Source organism: Nomascus leucogenys, chromosome 20 (assembly GCF_006542625.1).
Source record: "Nomascus leucogenys isolate Asia chromosome 20, Asia_NLE_v1, whole genome shotgun sequence".
In the NCBI taxonomy this organism is placed as follows: Eukaryota; Metazoa; Chordata; class Mammalia; order Primates; family Hylobatidae; genus Nomascus; species Nomascus leucogenys.
In genome coordinates, this window is record NC_044400.1 from 30,437,449 (window position 1) to 30,457,939 (window position 20,491).

Sequence of the window (20,491 nt, forward strand, 5' to 3'; positions counted from 1 at the left end):
GGAACAAAAATGGAGGCAAGCATTTTACTTTTGAGTCTATTGTAATTACCCACAAAAGAGATCATTATGGCTGCGGCTAGGGTCTGTGGTCGACTAGCTGAGTTACTAGCAAGTAATTTTACCTCTATCTACGCCTTTGTTTTCTCATCTGCAAAGTGGAAATAAAGGTATTTACCTCATAGGGTTGTTGTGGAGACTAAATAAGCTAGAACATTAAAAAAAAAAAGCATAAATCTGCCTGGAATATTTTAAATGCTCAATTAATTCTGGATGTTTTTATTAGTATCATGAGTCTAAATATACACAATGGCTTTAGTAGCCAGATTTATTGCAATTCTTAGTTTCTAGATTGTGTGTACATATCTGGTATTTTACTTTTCCAACTCTGCTTTTCGTTCATTTTTTTTTTTTTTTTTTTACTGTGTGAATCAGTATAAGTTAAACTATGCTGAAGTCATGAACATGCCCCACACTAAATCTCTGAGGCTTAACACAATAGAGGTTTCTTTATTACATCACAGCTTGATGAAGAGTTGAGAGTCCTCCCTCTTTCTTTTCACTCTGCATTTGAAAACTAATGCTTTTGTCATATCAGGGAAATTGTGCAGTAAACTGAAAATCTTACTCCAATGCTGAGTTGTTCCTTTATTGTTATCAGTTCCTACAGATTTGTAAGAGTGTCTCAAAATATTCATTTTTATCTGTAAGGCTCATGTTATTTCATGATGTTTCCAGCACATTGGAAAGTATCAAGGTCTGCTGGGCAAAGTGGCTCACACCTGTAATCCCAACACTTTGGGAGGTTGAGGCAGGCAGATCAACTGAGGTCAGGAGTTCAAGACCAGCCTGGCCAACATGGTGAAACCCCAGTCTCTACTAAAAATATAAAATTAGCCAGGTGTGGTGGCACATGCCTGTAGTCCCAGCTACTTGGGAGGCTGAGGCAGGAGAATCGCTTGAACCTGGCAGGCGGAGGTTGCAGTGAGCCGAGATTGTGCCACTGTACTGTAGCCTGGGAGACAGAGTGAGACTCCATAAAAAAAAGAAAGAAAGAAAGAAAGAAAGAAAGAAAGAAAGAAAGAAAGAAAGAAAGAAAAAAGAAAGTATCAAGGTCTGGGAGTCTTTGTGAAGGTGGGTGTTCAGAACAGGAGCAGTGCAGGGTCTCAGATGTCTGGAGCCTGCAGCCCACAGTTTGCTCAGTCACCGTGTGACTCTAACTGTCATTTAACCTTACTGGGATCCTTCACTGAGGCACTTAAGAAAAAAATATACAATAAAAAAAGTATTTTTATATTCTCCTACAAAAACTCACACAATGCCAAAAGAATCATTTAAGTTAATCACGTTGTCCATCTCTTTGTCTAACCATGAAGGATCCCCATGGTACATTCTAGAGAGCTTTGACTAGTCCAGCTTGAAATGATCCCATCAAAGTGACTTTCATCATTTGTTTTGAGAGGCAGTACCATTAATCTTTTCTGTTTCCCCCTCTCTCTTTTTGGCTCACTTCAATTCAACAGGCAGGGAGAAGAGAACATTGAACAACATTATAAAAATGTTAATTCCTAATGTCACAGACTAGCCCTTAATCACACTATTAGACATATGTTTTGAATTAATGATCCTGACCAGCAAGCAGGAAGACGAAGATTGACTTTGATGAATGCCTGCCATTATTTTCCGAGATGGATGAAGTTGTTTTTCTTTCTGACTAAATGTTTTCTCAGAAATGATATTCTATTTAGAAAGAAAGAGCATATAAAACACTTTCTTTTGTTGGCAGAATCTTCTTTTCTAAATCAGCATTTTGATGGTGTGTGTTTTGTTCATACAGTGAGACATGTTGCTGCAATCACTGGTAATCTCCTGGCCTTATAACTTTGGTGGCCTCTTTCTCTAGATTTATTTTTAAGCCCCCAGTGCTTAACTACAAGCAATGAAATAAAGCATGTTTAGTATGTACAGAAATCTAATTATTCCAAACAGTCATTTCCTAAAGACGACTGCAGTGAAAATCAGATCTCCTTTTCTTTGTGATCCTTACCTGCACAAATTCTTTCTCCATGGCACACTTTGTCAAAGTCCTCAACACCGAGCCTCCGAGCCTCTGCTCAAATGCCACCATTTGCATAAAACTGTTCCCACGACCCCTGGTGAGAAGTCATAGTTTCTTACTCTGGGCTTTTCTAGAATTTTATTAACTGCTCTGTTTGGCACTGATCTCACTCTGACTTTCATTATTCTTAGCTGTGTGCAGGGCCTCCTTCCTCTAAGTGTTATGAGCTCTTTTAGGGTAGCAAAAGTTCATTAAAGTTTATATCATTCACATATTACACCATGACCTTTCACAGCATACAGTTAAATCATTGAATATAATATATGCAATTCACATCATTACATTTAATTATATAATTTTATGAATTATATATTTAATTTATGTATGAATTAGTTATTGTATACAGTATGAATATAATATTTAATTTACATATAATTAATTATATATGTGTGTATACACATACACACACACAAAACTTTCAACTTTGCATCATTCTATGGGCAGAGGCTGTGAGAAAGCTGCACAAGATCTGGTTTCATTAGGTTACAGTTAAGTGACCAGTTGTGAGAATAGTTCCTTCAAAGTTCTGTGAAGAGTTTTTAACTGAATGCATGGGTAAGTGGCATCGAGACTTAAAAAGATGAGGCAGGACCGTTACCATCATGGAAAACTGCTATCTACATTGCAGTGACAGCCAAGCACCATGTTTGAAGGAGACAAAGGCATGGAAGTCAGGTTACACTGCCAATCTTTGGGGCTGGGTTGGGACAGACTCCAGGTGAACCCAGATTGGGTTTATGTAAATCACATGTGGGAAGGAAGAAGGACAGATGGGAAAGACACTAGGGGTTTCTAACCATATTGCAAACACTTTGAAATTAGAGACATCATTGATCTTTCTGTGTACTTCTTTATAACCCCTACAGAATTTATTTTCACGTGATATATACCTAATTTGTATTTTATACTCCAAAATGCTATATAACCAGTTGCCAAAGCTCAGTGACATACAACGTGCAGTCCTTATTCTCACGCTCACTCATCTGTGCATCCACTGTGTAACTGTGCTTCCTGAGTTACATTCTGGGGCCGTGGCTGGAGAGGTCATGACCTGCTGGGGCATGTTCCCAGGGTCATGTCAAGGAAGCTATGGAAGGGCAGGTGGAAACATGCATGCCTTTTGAGGTCTATACTGAAACTGAACCATCGTCATTTCTGCACACATTCTGTGGAGCTACACAAGTAGCAAGGCCAAGCCTCACATCAAGTGAGGCAGTGGGTTTACTCCACCCATAAACCCACTGCCACATATATTTGCTCATCAGTGCAGCAAATTTCTTTTACTCCTACAACTTCAAACATTGTATGAATAAAAGAAATGAGAACTAAAACTCTTCTTGTTGGCATACTGAGTTTGCCAGAATCTAAGGCTATGAGAATACATTACATCTAAACTTAGAAAAATGTAAGGGAAAGCAATAACCACAATGACAACAACAGCTCAACAGTGCACTGTCTGTATACATCTATGAAACTTTCTAGCTCCATTCTGACATTGTCTGGAATTCTGCTTGGACTGTTCATAGCAACGGGAAGAGGCCAGATTATCTTGGCCGTAGCTGTAGTTATCAACAGGAAGCTGTTGTGTTTACTGTTTTCCAGTTGTCAAGACTTTAACTGAAACAATTGCAAGATTACAGAGAGATCTTCAATTTGAATTACGTTCAACAGCTCCCAATGATTAAGCCATACAATTGTGCAACTAAGCTGTTTGAATTCTCTTCAATTTCTTACATTATAAAAATCATCATTTGAACTAAGCATGTACAAATTAGATTTGTGTTTAGGTCTTCTGTAAAACATATGTATTTTCTCTATCTTTGAACCATTTCTCTGCATATAATACATACGTATTCTACTTGAAACTTTAGGGTCAGGATAGTGTGGTTATCCACTCATTAGCAAAATCCCTAGACTTCATCTGCTGGAATTATTTAAATTCAAGTATAATACTTTTCTGAGACAGCTCATAAAGGAGTCTATATGGGCTGAAATCTCTGATTTAACAAATGAGGATGCAATATTGTTTCCCACTTTTACTTCCTCTCCCTCCTCATCCTTATTCTCTCTCTTTCTTTCTCTCACACATACATTCCCTCCCCAAACTTACATTCTCTTTACAAGACATACTAGAGTATGCAATTTTATTTTTTATTTCTGTCTTTTTGTGGCTCAGCCGAGATAATTCTTTTCCAAGTTTATGATGCATTATCCTGTTTAGGATAATTAGAAAAATAGAAACCTGCGGCTGGCAATGTAAATTGGAGGTAAAACACACCTAGAAATTTCTGCAGTGGAGAAACAGTGAAGGTATTTGGACTTTACATCTGCACTGATTAAGAGGGGAAGAGGCTCACTGTGTTGAAATTCACTGGCAAGGAGTTTTATAGGCAGACCTAAGACAACATAGCCTTATGCAGTCTGCTCTGCCAAATGGGTTAAATAGTAGTTTTGCAAACTTTTTTCTTTTAATTTGTTTGTCAAATACTCTACTTTAAAATTGGGGAAGAATTTAGGTCCATAAAAATACTTTGAGTGGAAACTCAGAAAGACACAGAACATTTGAAAAGAAGGCAGCTACAGGGCTTAAACTGTGCCTCTCAGTTTGCATGTTGTCTGCAACAAAGCAAAACACACTCATGGTTATCCCTTTGAAACTTGGGGTAGGGAGGTCCTGAGAAGGTTCCAGCACTCAGTGCTGACATTGCATTGTGCTATAGTATTATTATTGTGTGGCAGTGTGTAGGATCACCTTCTGTGATCACTTACTGTGTACACTCTAAACAAATACTTTCTTAGGAGGATTTATATATATACATATATATTAAACATATACACACACAGACACACACAGACACACACATATATATGTAATTTGAGTTTTCCCATACCTTGTTTATATGCATGAGGTCATATGACAATAATATTTGCATAGAAGCAATGTAAACTCATGCAATTCCTCAGTCGTATTTTTTATATCCTGCTTACAGAGGACCTTGCCAGCTCTCTAAGAGCTTTGTGGCTGCTACTGGGAGTTCCTAGAGGAGTCTCCCATCAGATCCCAGTCCTCTTGCTTTCTTAATCTTGGCTCTTTTGTGGAAGTCCTTGCATTGCATGGCTGCTGGGGCTGTGTATGAAAACTCTGGCTTCCTAGCCAAGGAGCTGGCCTCCCAAATCCCCAGAGCCCCAGGCCCCGGAAGCACAGTGCATAACGCAGACCTCTACCGTGGAGAGATATCTATGTCACATGCAGGCAGCTGGGGGTAGACAGAATTTTTCCCCATTTGCTTCTTGTCAAAGCGAAGTGCCTTCCTGGTTTTCAAAGCAAAATTGTGAAACCTCCTTAAGCCCTGCTCACCAGATTTCATGGAGTTCTTTGTTTATCAGAAGCATCAGAATAGGTTTATATTTGGATTAATAACCCCATTTGGTGGAAGAAATAGAGATTTCAGAGGTTTAAAATATTGATCTATTAAGAGATACTAAGTGTCTGCTTAGCTTTTGAATAACATTTCTGTATTGGGGGAAAATGTGTTGTGAGTCCTGCCTCCACAGCAAAGAAGTCAGAATTTAAATCCCCAATCTCCTTTCTAGGTGGGACTCAAGCGTGCAGCTTGTGCTTTACCCATCAGCCCCTCCTGTGAGATGCTCTGATGGGAAGATAGCCCCAGGAAGCAGGCTCTATGTGAACCTTCTTTTTTGCAGACACAGGGGCTGCAGAAACTCATCTTTGAGGAGACAGGGGTTGCAGCTCAAGATACTTACAGGGAGGTCGTGGTGGCACAGACAGCACGTCGACTGAATCGGTCTCTAAGCGTTTGGCATTCAGGGGCAGCCAGCTGGGCAGGGTTTTATATTTATGATTCTGTGGCAGTCCAGCATCTTCATAATAAATACATTTTGGCTTGGAACAGGCAGAGTGAATTCTTAGCTTCTATTCAAGAACCTGATCAATTAAGTTCTCTTTTATCTGTTTTATGCTACCCATTTTTTTCCTGTTAAACCTTCCTATCAGAACATTTGCAACATTTTGCAAAGTGCAGTTTAAAAACCTAGCCATAGATTCTAAAAAATTGCCCTGATTTGTTCTTTATGTTGTTCATTTACTTTGTCTGCAATGAGCTTTTCCAGATGGCCACAGGTGACTTATCCGTGGCCTGAGTTTTGTTCAGGATATCTTTTCATCAAAGTCTTTCCTGATTGGTATGGTTTAAAATTGCAACACACCCTTCTTCACAGCACGCTTGCTCTCCTTAGCCTGTTTTATATTTTCCATATATGACAGGGTTTGGCTGTGTCCCCACCCAAATCTCATCCTGAATTGTAGCTCCCATGATTCCCATGTGTTGTGTGGGAGGTGCCAGGTGGGAGATAATTGAATCATGGGGGCAATTTGCCTCATGCTGTTCTCATTGTAGTGAATAAGTCTTACAAGATCTGATGATTTTATAAGGGGTTTCCCCTTTCACTTGGCACTCAATTCTCTCTTGTCCATGTAAGACATGTCTTTTGCCTTCCACCATGACTGTGAGGCCTCCCTAGTCAGATGGAATTGCGAGTCCATTAATCCTCTTTTTCTTTATAAATTACCCAGTCTTAGGTGTGTTTTTATCAGAAGCATGAAAATGGACTAATACAACATACCTCTTATCCCTTTCTAAATACTAAATTATTTAAATATTATTATTGTCATTTCCTCCTAATTACCATGTAACGACCAGGAGGACATGTTTTGTCTGTTTCTTTATTTTGGTATGTTTTCTTAAGTGATTTATTCCAAGTGCCTAGAACCGTGTCTGAAATAGTATGAATCCTTAGTAAATGTTTGTTGAATGAATGCATATTTTGTAAATAAAATATTTATAATCATGCTTTGTTCCTTCACTTTTGAAAGAACCTCCTGTCAGGAAAGAAAAAGTTCAATTTCTGCAATGGCCAAAATTTGCAGCCTAGGTTGTGTTTTTTCTTCCTGACTACACGGTTAGCGTCAAGACTTGAGGCGAGTCAGACCCGTTTGATCCTCAGTATCTTCATTTGCTGTAATCTCTCCAGTACTCCACAGGGACCAAGACACAAAGATGGGACATCTAAAGGGAAAATTTAGCAATAATCCTCCAGTTTTCATATATACATATATAATTTTTTGTTCTCTCTTTCTTCTTGTTTGTTGAGAGTCAATTGGTTAAAACATATTTCAACCTTTAAACTTCTCAACCTTTAAGCCAGACATTAGGAAGGAGGCACTAAGAGGCCAAAGTGGTGCAAGATGTTGATGGATTGAAAACAGAATTAAGAGTTGGGCTGCTAATGGAACTTCTCGGGGGTGAAAACACCAAATAAGAATTGGTAAATCTACTAGAAGCAACACATCCACCAGAAGCTGGACACAAATTGGCTGTTCAGAGCTTATACCATTAGTAACGATGCAATTAATGTGCTTATAGCATTTCTGGTAGTTCATAAACAAAGTAACTCTTGCTCATTGGATTTGACTGTGTAGTCTGGATTCTAGAGTCTGAGAGTAGAGGCCTGGGCTGCTGGAAGGAAGGAGAGTTTGAGAGATTTCTTTCCATTCTTGGGCTCAAGGACAACACTGACAAATGTATTCAAATACAAAATGCTTCACCCTCATGCTGGCCGGACTCACGCTGTGATGACCCACCTAAGCTTACTCCAGCCCTGAATGTGCTCCATGCTCCAAATAAGCCTGCCAGTCCTCTAGGCCAGGTATGCTTGGCTCACCCGAGAAGGGATTTAGGAAGAAAGCAATTCATATGTGTATTTGACAGTGATATACAGTTATTTGAAACTAAAGAAAATGAATTCACATTGTTTATCACTATTCTTTAAAAGAACACACTGGTTAACAGACATCTCTAATTGAAACTCTAGCTTTAAAGATGACATACGAATTGAACTTACTGTAGGCAGAGTGTGGAGTGCCATGTTGGGATGACTGTAGTCCTCCAGGCCCTCTGCTTCATGAATCAGAACCCCTAAAATGCCGCTGCTTTTCAAAGTATCTTCTGTATGTTTTTCTTATGGCCTTCAGGTTATTGAAAGCTTTAGGTTGCCTGGTCTATTCCGACTTACCTCAGTGGCTCTCATGGGGATGATAGCCTGGAGGCAAGTAAGAGAAAGTTGTTGCTCTTTGTATATAGAGATTAATTGTGATTTTTATGTTTGTACATAAGAATACGCATGTAAACTGGAATCTTGATTAGGCAAAATTTCAACCTTGTAACATCCTCAGACAATTGCTTTTATTCACTGTAAAATTGCAAATGATATAAAGTGGCCCTTAATAAATATTTCTTTCATTTTTTAAATAAGCACATGTTAAGCACCTGTTGTATATCAATCACAAATAACACAATTACCAAGGGAGCCCAGGCCTCACATCCTTTAGCCTAATGATGTATAACACCTTCATCTGCCTATCTTGTTTTGGATGCAGTATCACTTTAAGAATGATAATTCTAAGCTACTGAAATATTCTCAATCATAAAAAATCCAAAAGATTTCACTAAACTACATTTTGTAAAGAAAAAAATTAACAAGGAAAAGACTCAAAAATGGTTTCCAGTTAGCTATAAAGGCTGGAAATCACAGGTTGCATACCACCTTTATGTGGGTTAAATATAACCTTCACAAGGGTTTGTTTTGTCCACATATTATCAGCTTTAACAGTGCTTTTATTTTTTTTTCCCCAAATCTTTGAGCTTGGAACTTATGACTTCTTTTTAAAAGACAAAATCAGAAGACATGGCAACTGTAGGGCTACTATTATCATGAGAGAAATCAATGGGAGACCATCAGAACCAGCCCTCTTACACAGCCAACCTCTTCTTCACCTGAGTCTCTAACTTCCTCATTGTCTACCCAGAACTGAGGACAGAGGTCAGGCTAATCTTGGCCCTAGTGCTCCATTTTCTCTTTGGTAGTTTTAAAAGAAAGTTATTATTTTTTAAAATTCGTATATTAAAATATTTTGGTCTAAATTCTGACCCAACTTACTCAATCGTGCCTGACCTGGTAAGAATTTAAGTTTATGACACTGCCTCTCAACATTGCCATTCATCAATATTTGACTATACAAACATTTTGATGAAAATGTCGTTTATATGTGTACATATATGGGTGCATATAGGTGTAAAAATACAAATTTAAATATATAGAAAGAGTGAGAAAGAGGGACAAAGAGGGAAAAAGAAGGAACAAAAAATGAGATGACGAAACAAAGAAAGCAAGCAAAAGGAAGGGGGGAAGTGAGGGAGGGAAGAAGACAGGAAGGGAAGGAGATTATCTATATACATCTATCCTCCAAGATATTTTCAGCTCAGTTTCTGTGCCATCCCCTGTGTTACTTCAGACTTGCCCTACCCTGACTGGTGGAATATCTTGTCTTCCAGATGGAACACCATTTACCTGGTGGATTGGGCGGTCCAATGAAAGGCACCCTTACTGGGGAGGTTCTCCTCCTGGGGTCCAGCAGTGTGAGTGTGGCCTAGACGAGAGCTGCCTGGACATTCAGCACTTTTGCAATTGCGACGCTGACAAGGATGAATGGTAATGAGAATCTCCATCTTTCTGCAATTATAGAGAAAGCACATTAATTGATGCATAAATTTCCCCAAGACAGAAGGACGTGGATGAGAAATTCAATACAAACTGGAGCTCCCCTGTTAGTGACTTTTGTTTTTTAACTTTAAAAATGGTAAATTCTAGTGTTTTCAGTATGATAACTTATGTTTGGCACATATAAGCATGTGGTCATACCATCAGCTTCTTCTTTTTTTTTTTTTTTTTTTGAGATTGAGTCTCGCTCTGTCACCAGGCTGGAGCGCAGTGTTGTGATCTCGGCTCAGTGCAACCACTGCCTCCCAGGTTCAAGAGATTTTCCTGCCTCAGCCTCCTGAGTAGCTGGGAGTACAAGCACGTGTCACCACTCCTAGCTTTTTTTTTTTTTTTTTTTTTTGTATTTTTAGTTGAGACAGAGTTTCACCATGTTGGCCAGGATGGTCTCGATCTCTTGACCTCGTGATCCACCTGCCTTGGCTTCCCAAAGTGCTGGGATTACAGGCATGAGCCACCACACTTGGCCCCCATCAGCTTCTTATATTCAGAACTTCCCATTTCAAACAAGGAATGGCATGCAATATTGAGCTTTGCGATTGAGTCAGGGTATTTATGATATGTGGACTGTATGTTTTTGGGGGAGGGAGTGAGAGAGATAGGGATGTGGGGTTATATAGGCTGTTTCTTCATGCTCCCATTGATGTTTCAGTCACCAGCCTTCCCTTTTGCTACCAATAAACACATAGCAAAGGAAACGTATATTTATTGAGCATCTATTACATTTCCTATAATTATCTTACTTTTGCTTCTTAATGTTGAGTAGTATCTATTGCAAAGATGTTAAATAATTTTCCCAGTGTCAAACATGTCTGTCAAGTGATAGATACAGAATTGGAAATCAGCTATTTCTGCAGCCAGAGTTTCTTAGTCTCCTACACCAACTTACTTCTGTAAAATGAATTTAGTTTGAAGCTTCCATGCCCATTACATTTACTCTTCTTTTATCCTCCAGGTGAACTGCTAGTTTTTTACTGTATTGATTATGAAAATATGTACAGATCATTTCTAAATATACTTTTGTTTTGACTGAATTTAAAGCATTCTTTGGTTTTGGCTTAGCAATTTTGCTTACTTCATCAAATGCTACTTAATTTTAATTAAAAATTCTTATGTTAAGCTAGTCTCAATCCCCAAATTTCCCTTTAGTGTTTTTACTCACTCCTCAAACTGTTAACAGCTAGGACTATTTCACATAAAATATAAGGTTAAGTCAAAATCTCAGTTCAGCAAGGAAAGGACCAGGCATTTGTCCTTACTGGGTCCCAGGAGATGTGAATTATCACTTCAGAACACCCTAGGGCTGCTTGGGCACCAGGGCAGGTTACCCGAGTGCCTTCTCCTAAACTCAAGCTGGCCGAAGTTATATGGTAATGAATTTTTCCTCTTCATGTGGGTAAAATCAGATATAGTTAACCACAGGTAGAATGGACTTCTGCATTCTGTGAGCCCCCACTTTATCCTGCAGCGAATTCTATCTCATTATCGCGGATGCCTACAAACCAGATTTGTATCCTGGGTGGAGGCCATGTCTCTTTAAAGATTATACCTCTCAAGACCTACAGAAGACATTCAGTGGTAATTAGTTGAACAGATTAATTTAGACAATCTTTAAAGAAGAGAATTATCACAAGATGGCACCTATGAGCTTGGGAGGCATGTTGAAGTGTTAGATGGTTGTGCTGCCGTAAAACATATTCAAACATCTGCTCCCAATCGCTTGGATTCACTCATTCCTTTGATTTATAAATTTACTCTCACAGTGCATACTAGACACTATGTGTGTAATCAAATAAACAGATATAGGAGCTAGAATAGGTAGAAGTGCTTCCTCCTAGTTACTCTTGACTGGGACCCCTCCCCTCCTCTCCCTCCTCCTTCCTTCTCTCCCTCCTTCCCTCCCTCTTTCCCTCCCTTCTTCCTTCCTTCTTTCCTCCCTTCCTTTCTTCCTTCCTTCCTTCCTCTCTCTCTCTTTCTCTCTCTCTCTTTCTTTCTTTCTTCTTTCTTTCTTTCTTTCATTCTTTCTTTCTTTCATTCTTTCTTTCTTTCTCTTTCTTTCTTTCTTTTCTTTCTTTTCTTTCTTTGACAGAGTCTTGCTCTGTTGCCCAGGCTGGAGTACAATGATGCAATCTCTGCTCACTGCAACCTCTGCTTCTCGGGTTCAAGCGATTCTCCTGCCTCAGGCTCCTGAGTAGCCGGTATTACAGGGCACACCACCACGCCTAGCTAAGGTTTAGTACAGACGGGGTTTCTCCATGTTGGTCAGGCTGGTCTCGAGCTCCTGACCTCATGATTCTCCTGCCTCGACCTCCCAAAGTGCTGGGATTACAGGCGTGAGCCAATGCTCCCAGCAGACTCTGAGTCCTTTCTTAGCTGCCTTCTTGATCTTTGCTCACTGTTTCTTTTCCTTTACCCCTTTCTTTATAGGACATTTGCCTACTGAACACTGCCTCAGTGTCTCCTCCTACTTGGGAACAACTGATCCAGGCTTAAATTACTGCACACTGAGGAGCAGGGAAGAGTGTGGCCTTATATCCCTTAATTGGTCTGAAGTGCTCTGTGTCTCCTTTCCTAAAACTTTCCACTGATCTCTTCCATTCTGCTCCCAGCCTCTCCCTCCTTTGACTTGCTCGATGTTTCAGTATCCTCTGAACCCCTCATCTGATAATGTCACTTCATCATCTAGAGTGAGCTCAGAGGGATTCTTCATAATGTCTTCTCTCACCTTGATCACTCTAGAAGTTATTACATATTTCATGACCCTTTCCATTTCCTTTAGAGCCAGGGACAATTTTCCAGCCAGTGCCACTTTCTGTGGCAAGAGACCTCGCTCAGGGCATGAGAATTTATTATTAGATAAGGTCCTGTTCAACAATCAGCCTATCAAACGTCAAGAGAAAAAGACTGAACTTCCCCTCTTAAGGATGCCTGACTCACTCCTGGATGTCCCAGGGTAGCACATTGACCATCTTGGGGCAAAGTCTAGGTGAGAACAGATCAGAAAGTTTCTTCTGTCATTCTCAAGAGGGAGTAGAGACTGAGATTCTGATTCAGCACTTCTGAGTTTCATTCTTTGTCTTAGTGCAAGTCATAGCTTGTGATAAAGGGTTTTTATAAATACTTTATTATAGAAGCATCTATATGTATTACTTTATCAGACATTTACTGATTTATCACTTACTTACTTAGTGCCTACTCTGTGCCAGACAGATAGTCTGCTGTGCAGAGAAAGTCAGGGGCATTACGGTCCCTGCCCTTGAGGAACCCTCAGAACACTGGAAAGAAACTGCTGTTTAGTTATTAGGTGGGTGCAAAAGTAATTGTGGTTTTTGTCATTTAAAAGCAGTGGCAAGGCCAGGCATAGTGGCTCACACCTGTAATCCCAGAACTTTGGGAGGCCGAGGTGGGGGATCACGAGGTCAGGAGCTTGAGACCAATCTGGCCAACATGATGAAACCCCATCTCTACTAAAAATACAAAAATTACCTGGGCGTGGTGGCACGTGCCTCTAGTTTCAGCTACTCAGGAGGCTGAGGCAGGAGAATCACTTGAACCCAGGAGGCAGAGGTTGCAGTGAGCCGAGATCGCGCCACTGCACTCCAGCCTGGCGACAGACTGAGACTCCATCTCAAAAAAAAAAAAAAAAAAAAAAAAAAAAAAAAAAAAAAAAAAAAAAAGTAGTGGCAAAAACTGCCATGAGTTTTGCACCAACCTACTAGAAATACACGGGTTTGAAAAATTTGGCAAGAGAAATAAGCACAGATGTGCCTAAACCTGGGGTAGAAATGAGCTGGGAAATTTAGATTGTGAAGAGGAGCAGCAGTTATGTTTTGAAGGAGCAGAAGCAGCTAGTTAAATAAATAAACAAACTGGTGTACTACGGGTAGGGGGTGGGGGTAGGGGGAACATCTGTGTGCAGCGGGGAAATTTAAAATAATATAAAAATCACCACTCTCTTAAACCACAAATATTGGTGTGGTTGTTGTACAGTCGTCATATGAGAAATGTACAGAAGATAAAGGAAAGGAGGAAGGTCAAATCCAGGTTATGAAGCTCCTTGTACGGAAATAACAGTGAGCTAGCTTTGTCTGTACGAGGATTATGGGCATACGATAAGCATTCACACGTGAGACCAGGCATATCTTTGTGAAAATGCATTTATTATTTATCTATCAAACTCTATTATTTACTGCAGAAAGGAAAAATACAAAAGCTAACACACTTGTGAAATAGTTAATCAAGTTCAACATACATGCAACTTCTTTCTTGACCAACATGTGGTCAAACTGACTTTCCACACATTTCAAATTTTTGTTTTAGACCACCACGCCTCTTTTTATATCAGCGGTGGTCTGTGTGCCTCAGAGAAACTTTGGATATTCTTGCCTTGTAAAATTCCCTCAAGTTTTTGCTCTTGTGAAATTAATCAGAAAACTGACTTGGCCTTGTATAGAACCCAGTGGATAGTAGTTTAATACGTTACAACTCCTAGATAGTATTGTCACTTAAATGTTACCTATCATATCCTGAATTGTTCTTAATATTTTATATACTGTACCTCATATTAACATCTCAATAACTCTTGAGGTTGGTTTTATTATTTCTTTTCCCCAGAAAAAAGAAACTGAGGCTCAGAGATGATAAATGGTTTGGTTAAGGTCGCTTGACTAAGGGGCAGAGTAGGCATTTTAGCTGAATCTAAGGATGCCCTTAATGATTATGTCAAAGGAGCTGCTAATGTTGGGGTTTTGAATAATAGCCAGTCAGTAAGGATGCTAGAGAGAACTCTCCTACAATCTCTCAAATCACATCACTGTAGCATGAATGTTTCTTTTTGCTAAGCCAGGGTGCTTAGGGAAACTGGGGCATCTTATAAGCCTCTGGTGATTGATAATCTTTTGTTTTGTTTTATTATTTTTTTGAGTAAGCTTCTCACTTTGTTGCCCAAGCTGGTCTTGAACTCCTGGGTTCAAGCAATCCTCCCATCTCAGCCTCCCAAAGTGCTGGGACTATAGATGCATTCAACCATGGCCATCTTGTTCTATTTTAATAAGCCGCTGTAACTGAATAACATACATTTCAATAAGACCCAAGTAAATGAAGATAATGAGTGCATGTTGCAGGGCTGAGTGAAAGTGACACAGCTCACAAGATTGAGGTGGGTGGGGAGAGAAAAAAAGTCATTCAGTGAACCTCAAAATCACATTTCCTTCTTAGAGTAAGAGGAAAGCTTTAACTACCCATCGGAATTAGCTGATTTCCTAGAGGTTTCTATACCAGTCAAATCACAAAATCGTAATGAAAAAGTAATAAATGAAGGAACATGTAAAGAATAATAATTTTACTGATTAATGACTGTTTGCAAAGGAACTTCTCTCAACATAATCATTCAATCTCTAGGAATCCTCCCAACTAAATGGTTTCTGAACCAGCTACTTTAGAGTGATGGCTTGTTGAGAGTAAGAAAGGAAACTCTGGTGACAGCTCCGGGTTGCAGACCCTGGAGACAGTACGGGAGAGTGTTGGGCTGTGTGGAAGGTGGAAAAACAGTCATCCAGCAAGAGGGGTCAAAGGCTGGCGGAGCAGCATGCTGGAGAAGGCAGAGAGAATGCACAATGTCCCTCATGATGATGACCCGTGGCCCAAATGAAGAGTCTTCTCATCCAAACAACCAGGTTGCACTAAAGTGAAGCTCTTTTACTTAGCAGTAGAACATTCTTTTATTTATTTTAGAAGAAAGTAGAGAAGTTTTTATTTGATTTTTAGTAACTCTGTTCTTTGCCTCTTGCCCTTAGTGTACCCTTGTATAAAGTGATATGGCAAAAATAGGAAGAGAAAATGACGTAAGGTGTAAATTCCGGTCATCTGATAATCCAAAAAAGAAAATCTTTTATTCTTTTCCATAAAGAATAGAATATTTTTATGGGATGTTATCTTTTTAGCACATGGAATCCTGGAGCTTTAAGCTACAATTTATTCTTTGGTTCTACTTTTCTGTTACAGAGAAATTATTTAATAAATGTTGCTAAATTCATGAATGAACAATGGATGAATGATTTCTGTTAGACAGATTTTTACCAATGTATTTTTAGATAGGTCAGGCCATAGCCATGATAGGATTAGTTGAAATTTACTTCCTTGTTAGCCATTACTCCTATTTCACAATCTCATAATAAATACTTACCAAATTTTAACCTATATGCCTTTTGCTACAGATTGATTTTCTTCTGGCTATCAAAAGTAGTTATTTGTCTTTCTATGCCCGGATTATTTCACTTACCATCATATATTCCAGGTTTATTCATGTTATGGGAAAGGGCAGGGTTTTCTTAATTTGCCAAGCTTGAACAGTAGTTCATTGGTTATATACACATTTTCGTTATTCATTTATTCACTGATGGACACTGAGATTGTTTCCACGTAAGGGGATAGATATGTCAAGTAGCTTGATTTAGCCATTCCACGATTTATACATACATCAACACATCACGTTATACCCTATAAATATATACAATTTTTGTTGTTCAATTAAACGATTAATTTTTTAAAAAGTAATTACAAGTGAACATCCTGTTCCAAAAGTTATCTTTGTATACATTTGCCTTCAAAATAAGCTTTTGTTTTGGTGAATGCATGTCTAATCCAGGCCCCAGGACATTGCCCTTCCCAAGGTCCCTGCATTCCCTTCCCATGAGAGGTAGAATGAGATGATGCTGGATACCTCCTAGTGGTGTCAAATTTTGCTGTTTCCTCACCTTGGTCATTATTTGATCTTTCAGAACTCTTTCAGTTTCCTCAAAACCTTCACCTCTGAGATTCCCAGGCTCCATGCATTAAGGGCACCTTAAACCACATAGTATCTGGAGAAGGGGCCCCAATCCTGAATTCTGAGAGAAATAAAAAGTTCACCTCAGGGCACACTAAAGTTCTGCCCCTTATTTAAAAAAAATAATAAATTAGGCAATCTCTATTGGTTGAATTTTATTATTCATTCATCTGTTTATGAGCTACTCTACTGCTTATTGAGTTTTGAAAGTGCCTGTTCTCTAGGCAGACAGGAATTAGGAAGGGTTTAGGTGGGTTTTTGCTCACTCAGTCCCTGAATTCCCACACGCATCTTGCAAACTAACCAGGGCCAGCCTCTTGTGTTGGAGAGGAGCGTGCTTGGCACATGGTGGGTCATCCACGCATTAACTGCTGAATGAGAGGATGCATGAATGAGGAGATGGCACATTTCCTCTCTCCTCATCCACTCTTCCTGGCCAAATATGCGCTCCACTTGCTAGTTATTTTCTGCTGTTTTAGTCATTGAATATACTCTTAAAGTATACGTTCTGGAGTAACTTGATACTGGCTTGCTTATGATAATGTTCCCGTGACTGGGTTTCAATTTTTTTTATTTTTCTTAAGACAGAGTCTCACTCTGTCACCAAGGCTAGAGTGCAGTGGTGTGATCTTGGCTCACCGCAGCCTCAAACTCCTGACCTCAAGCAATCCTCATGCGTCGAACTCTCAAAGTTATGGGATTACAGGCGTGAACCATTGTGCCCAGCCTACATTTTTTTTTAGCCAGAATGTTTTGTGATGTACTTCAAAGGAAAGAATAAAAAGGCATTGCCCAATTAAGAGATAAAGCAAAAAATATGAAAATAGAAAAAAAGAACTTGTAATAAGAAGTTGAAAATTCAAAACCAAAATATCGCATCATTATTTTGTAGAATTCTAAATGAGGTAAATAGTTGATATTTTGCCTAGCATAGCATTAAAGAGGGTTTTTTTTCTTTCCTTTTATTTAATGATGCCACCATCCTATCTACCTTTTAGGGAAAAATATCTAATATGAACAGCTTATCATCTATGAGTTCTGGAAAACAAAACATAGCTATGAAATACAATTTTTTTATCTTGTGGAAAACAAAACATAGGCTGAGGTTTCTATTACATCAGTTATCTGTCAAGCCTTACAAACATACTATCACTAAATTGTCTGCAAAGTCTCATTATTTGAGCAATTGCAAAATTGTATCGGAAATAAAACTCAAAGTCATTATAGAGATTATGATTTTGCATTTACATGAAATGATCCTCTCCCTGAGGAGGTGGCTTTACCACAGGGATATTCAGAAATTACCAGTCAGAACACAGATACACAGGGAGACATTCCTTACAACTTCTTCTTGATCAGAATTTACTGGAACTCTTAGCCAAGTATGTCTGAAGGGGACAGCTCTGACAGAATGGGAAGCTGGTGATGCTGTTTTCCTGCTCCTTTCATTCTCTCTGTCTTTGTCATTTCTACTCTGCGTGGGGCTGCTTCCGTGGTCCATGGCAATGCTCTCTGTGGACTACAAATAAATCCCAATGTCTGCATTTTTTAAAAGTGTAGTGCCTTCATCATGTAGCAGAAGGAGAAATAATTCCATCTCCTTTGCACATCTGTCTTATAGGTATTTTGTGAAAGTGTCATGAGCTAATTCATGTAATAACACTTAGAATACACCCAATTGTAGCTATTTTTGCTGGTATCATTGTCATTTTCTGGATGTAAAATGTAATGAATCTCTCAGTAATATTTTATTATGTAATGGAAAGAACAAATTGTGGATTTGTCACTTATTAACTAGAAAGCCTAAGTCATTTAGCCTCTCTGAGCTTCTGGTTTCTAATTTATTTTTTAAAGTGGAGGAATATCTATCTCTGGGAAATATTGGCTGAGTTAGCAATAATTTGTGCACCCAGCAGATGTGGCATGGAGTCAGAGCTCAAACATTTATCAACCATCTTTTTATTATTATTTTCTCCATTTTCATCCGAGCTTAAATAAACTATAAAAGGCAACACTGATTTATAGAAGTTAAACTGATGTCTAAGAAAAGTCTGTATGCATGTATTGCAAATCAAAACCACAATGAGATACCATCTTATACCAGTCAGAATGGCTATTAAAAAGCCATGAAAACAACAGATTAGCTAGAGAGGTTGTGGAGAAATAGGAACATGCTTACACTGTTGGCGGGAGTGTAAATGAGTTCAATCATTTTTGAAGACAGTGTGGCGATTCCTCAAAGACTTAGACAGAACTATCATTTGACTGAGCAATTCCATTACTGGGCATATACCCAAAGGAATAGAAACCATTCTATGATAAAGATATATGCACATGTCTGTTCATTTCAGCACTATTCTCAATAGCAAAGGCATGAAATCCACCTAAGTGCCCATCAATGATAGAGTGGATAAAGAAAATGTGGTACATATATACCATGAAATACTATGCAGTCATAAAAATGAATGAGATAATGTGCTTTGCAGGGACATGGATGGAGCTGAAAGCCATTATTCTCAGTAAATTAACACAGGAGGAGGAAACCAAATACTGCATCTTCTCACTTATAAGTGGGAGCCGACTGATGAGAACACATGAACACATCGGGGTGGGGAACGACGCACACTGGGGCCTGTAGGACGGCTGGGTGTGGGAGGAGGGAGAGCATCAGGAAGAATAGCTACTGGATGCTGGGCTCAATAACTAAGTGATGGGATGATCTGTGCAGCAAACCACCATGGCACATGTTTACCTGTATAATAAACTTGCACATCCTGCACATGTACCCCTGAAATTAAAAGTTGGAAATAAAAAGAAAAGAAACTAACGGGAAAAGAAAGAAAAGTATATATGCATGTATGCAGTGAACAAAAACATAGCAGAAGTAATAGCATGCCAGCACAAAGTTCATTCAACCACCAAACTTCTAGTGGAGTAAGGAAATAGCACTGAGGTTCCTTCTCTCCAAAATAAGGTTGCTCTCTGAAAGTTTATTCGTAAAATTCACCAGGTAACTGATGGATCTGCCCTGTGTGTAAATAAACCAAGAGATTCCTTGTGAATGTATAACAGAAGAGCTCATGGACTCCTAGAAATCCTATCAAGGTGATCCATGTGTAATCTCAGGGAATGTTGGGCTAGAAAATGATTGCAAATTAGTAAACTGAAACCTAGTCAATTGAGCTGTGTCTTGTGTGGAGAAAGCCTGTGTGCACAGAATGGGGATGGTCACCCTGAGACCTACGGAGGACAGTGTGAGGGCTCAGAGCCTGGCGCTGTGATTCCAGCACAGTCCAGAGGAGGCATAGACTAATGTGAGAAACACCAGCTTCCACTCTTGAGAGAGCTGCTGTCGGCAGGTGGGAGACCCGTGTTGGAGCACAGGAGACATTGGTGGTTATAGGCAAATGCTTTGGCATCTAAATCTGTGTCCAAATCCTGGCCTTTCCATTTGCAAATGATAAACCTTGAGAAGTTTTGTCACCTTCCTGAATCTCAGTTATTGCTCCTGTACAATGCAGGAAATTGTTACAATATTTTCCTAGCATTATTCTCAGGATTAAGTGAGTTCATGAGTGAAACTCTACTTCAATGCTCCCATGGCCAGGGAAAGGATCCACGGGTATGAGTTGCTCATCTGAGTCCCCAAACCCCCAAACCACCAGTATGTTATAAAGCAGCAACCTCAAACTCTAGCAGTGTCTCTAATTTAGGGATCTTATTTTTAAAAAAACAATTTATCTCTGGAGAAGTCAACAGTGATTTAAAATAGAATTTTATTGGCCACTTTATAAATATTTTGGTATTTAGACTTTGCCTGTGAGAGATAGAGACCTCTTAAAAGGTTTTAAGCAATAAAGTACGAATCATGGTACATATTATGTAAACATGTTTCCTGGAATAATAATAAGAAT

At 39.2% G+C, this 20,491-nt stretch overlaps 1 protein-coding gene across 1 annotated transcript in view; it reads left to right on the forward strand.

Annotated features, from left to right (window-relative positions):
- Positions 1 to 20,491, forward strand: part of CNTNAP5 (contactin associated protein like 5) — an 885,765-nt gene that overhangs the window by 698,282 nt on the left and 166,992 nt on the right. Inside the window, exon 14 of the mRNA XM_030800870.1 lies at positions 9,529 to 9,685. Within this exon, the coding sequence (XP_030656730.1) occupies positions 9,529 to 9,685 (157 nt within the window). The remainder of the gene's footprint in view (positions 1 to 9,528; positions 9,686 to 20,491) is intronic.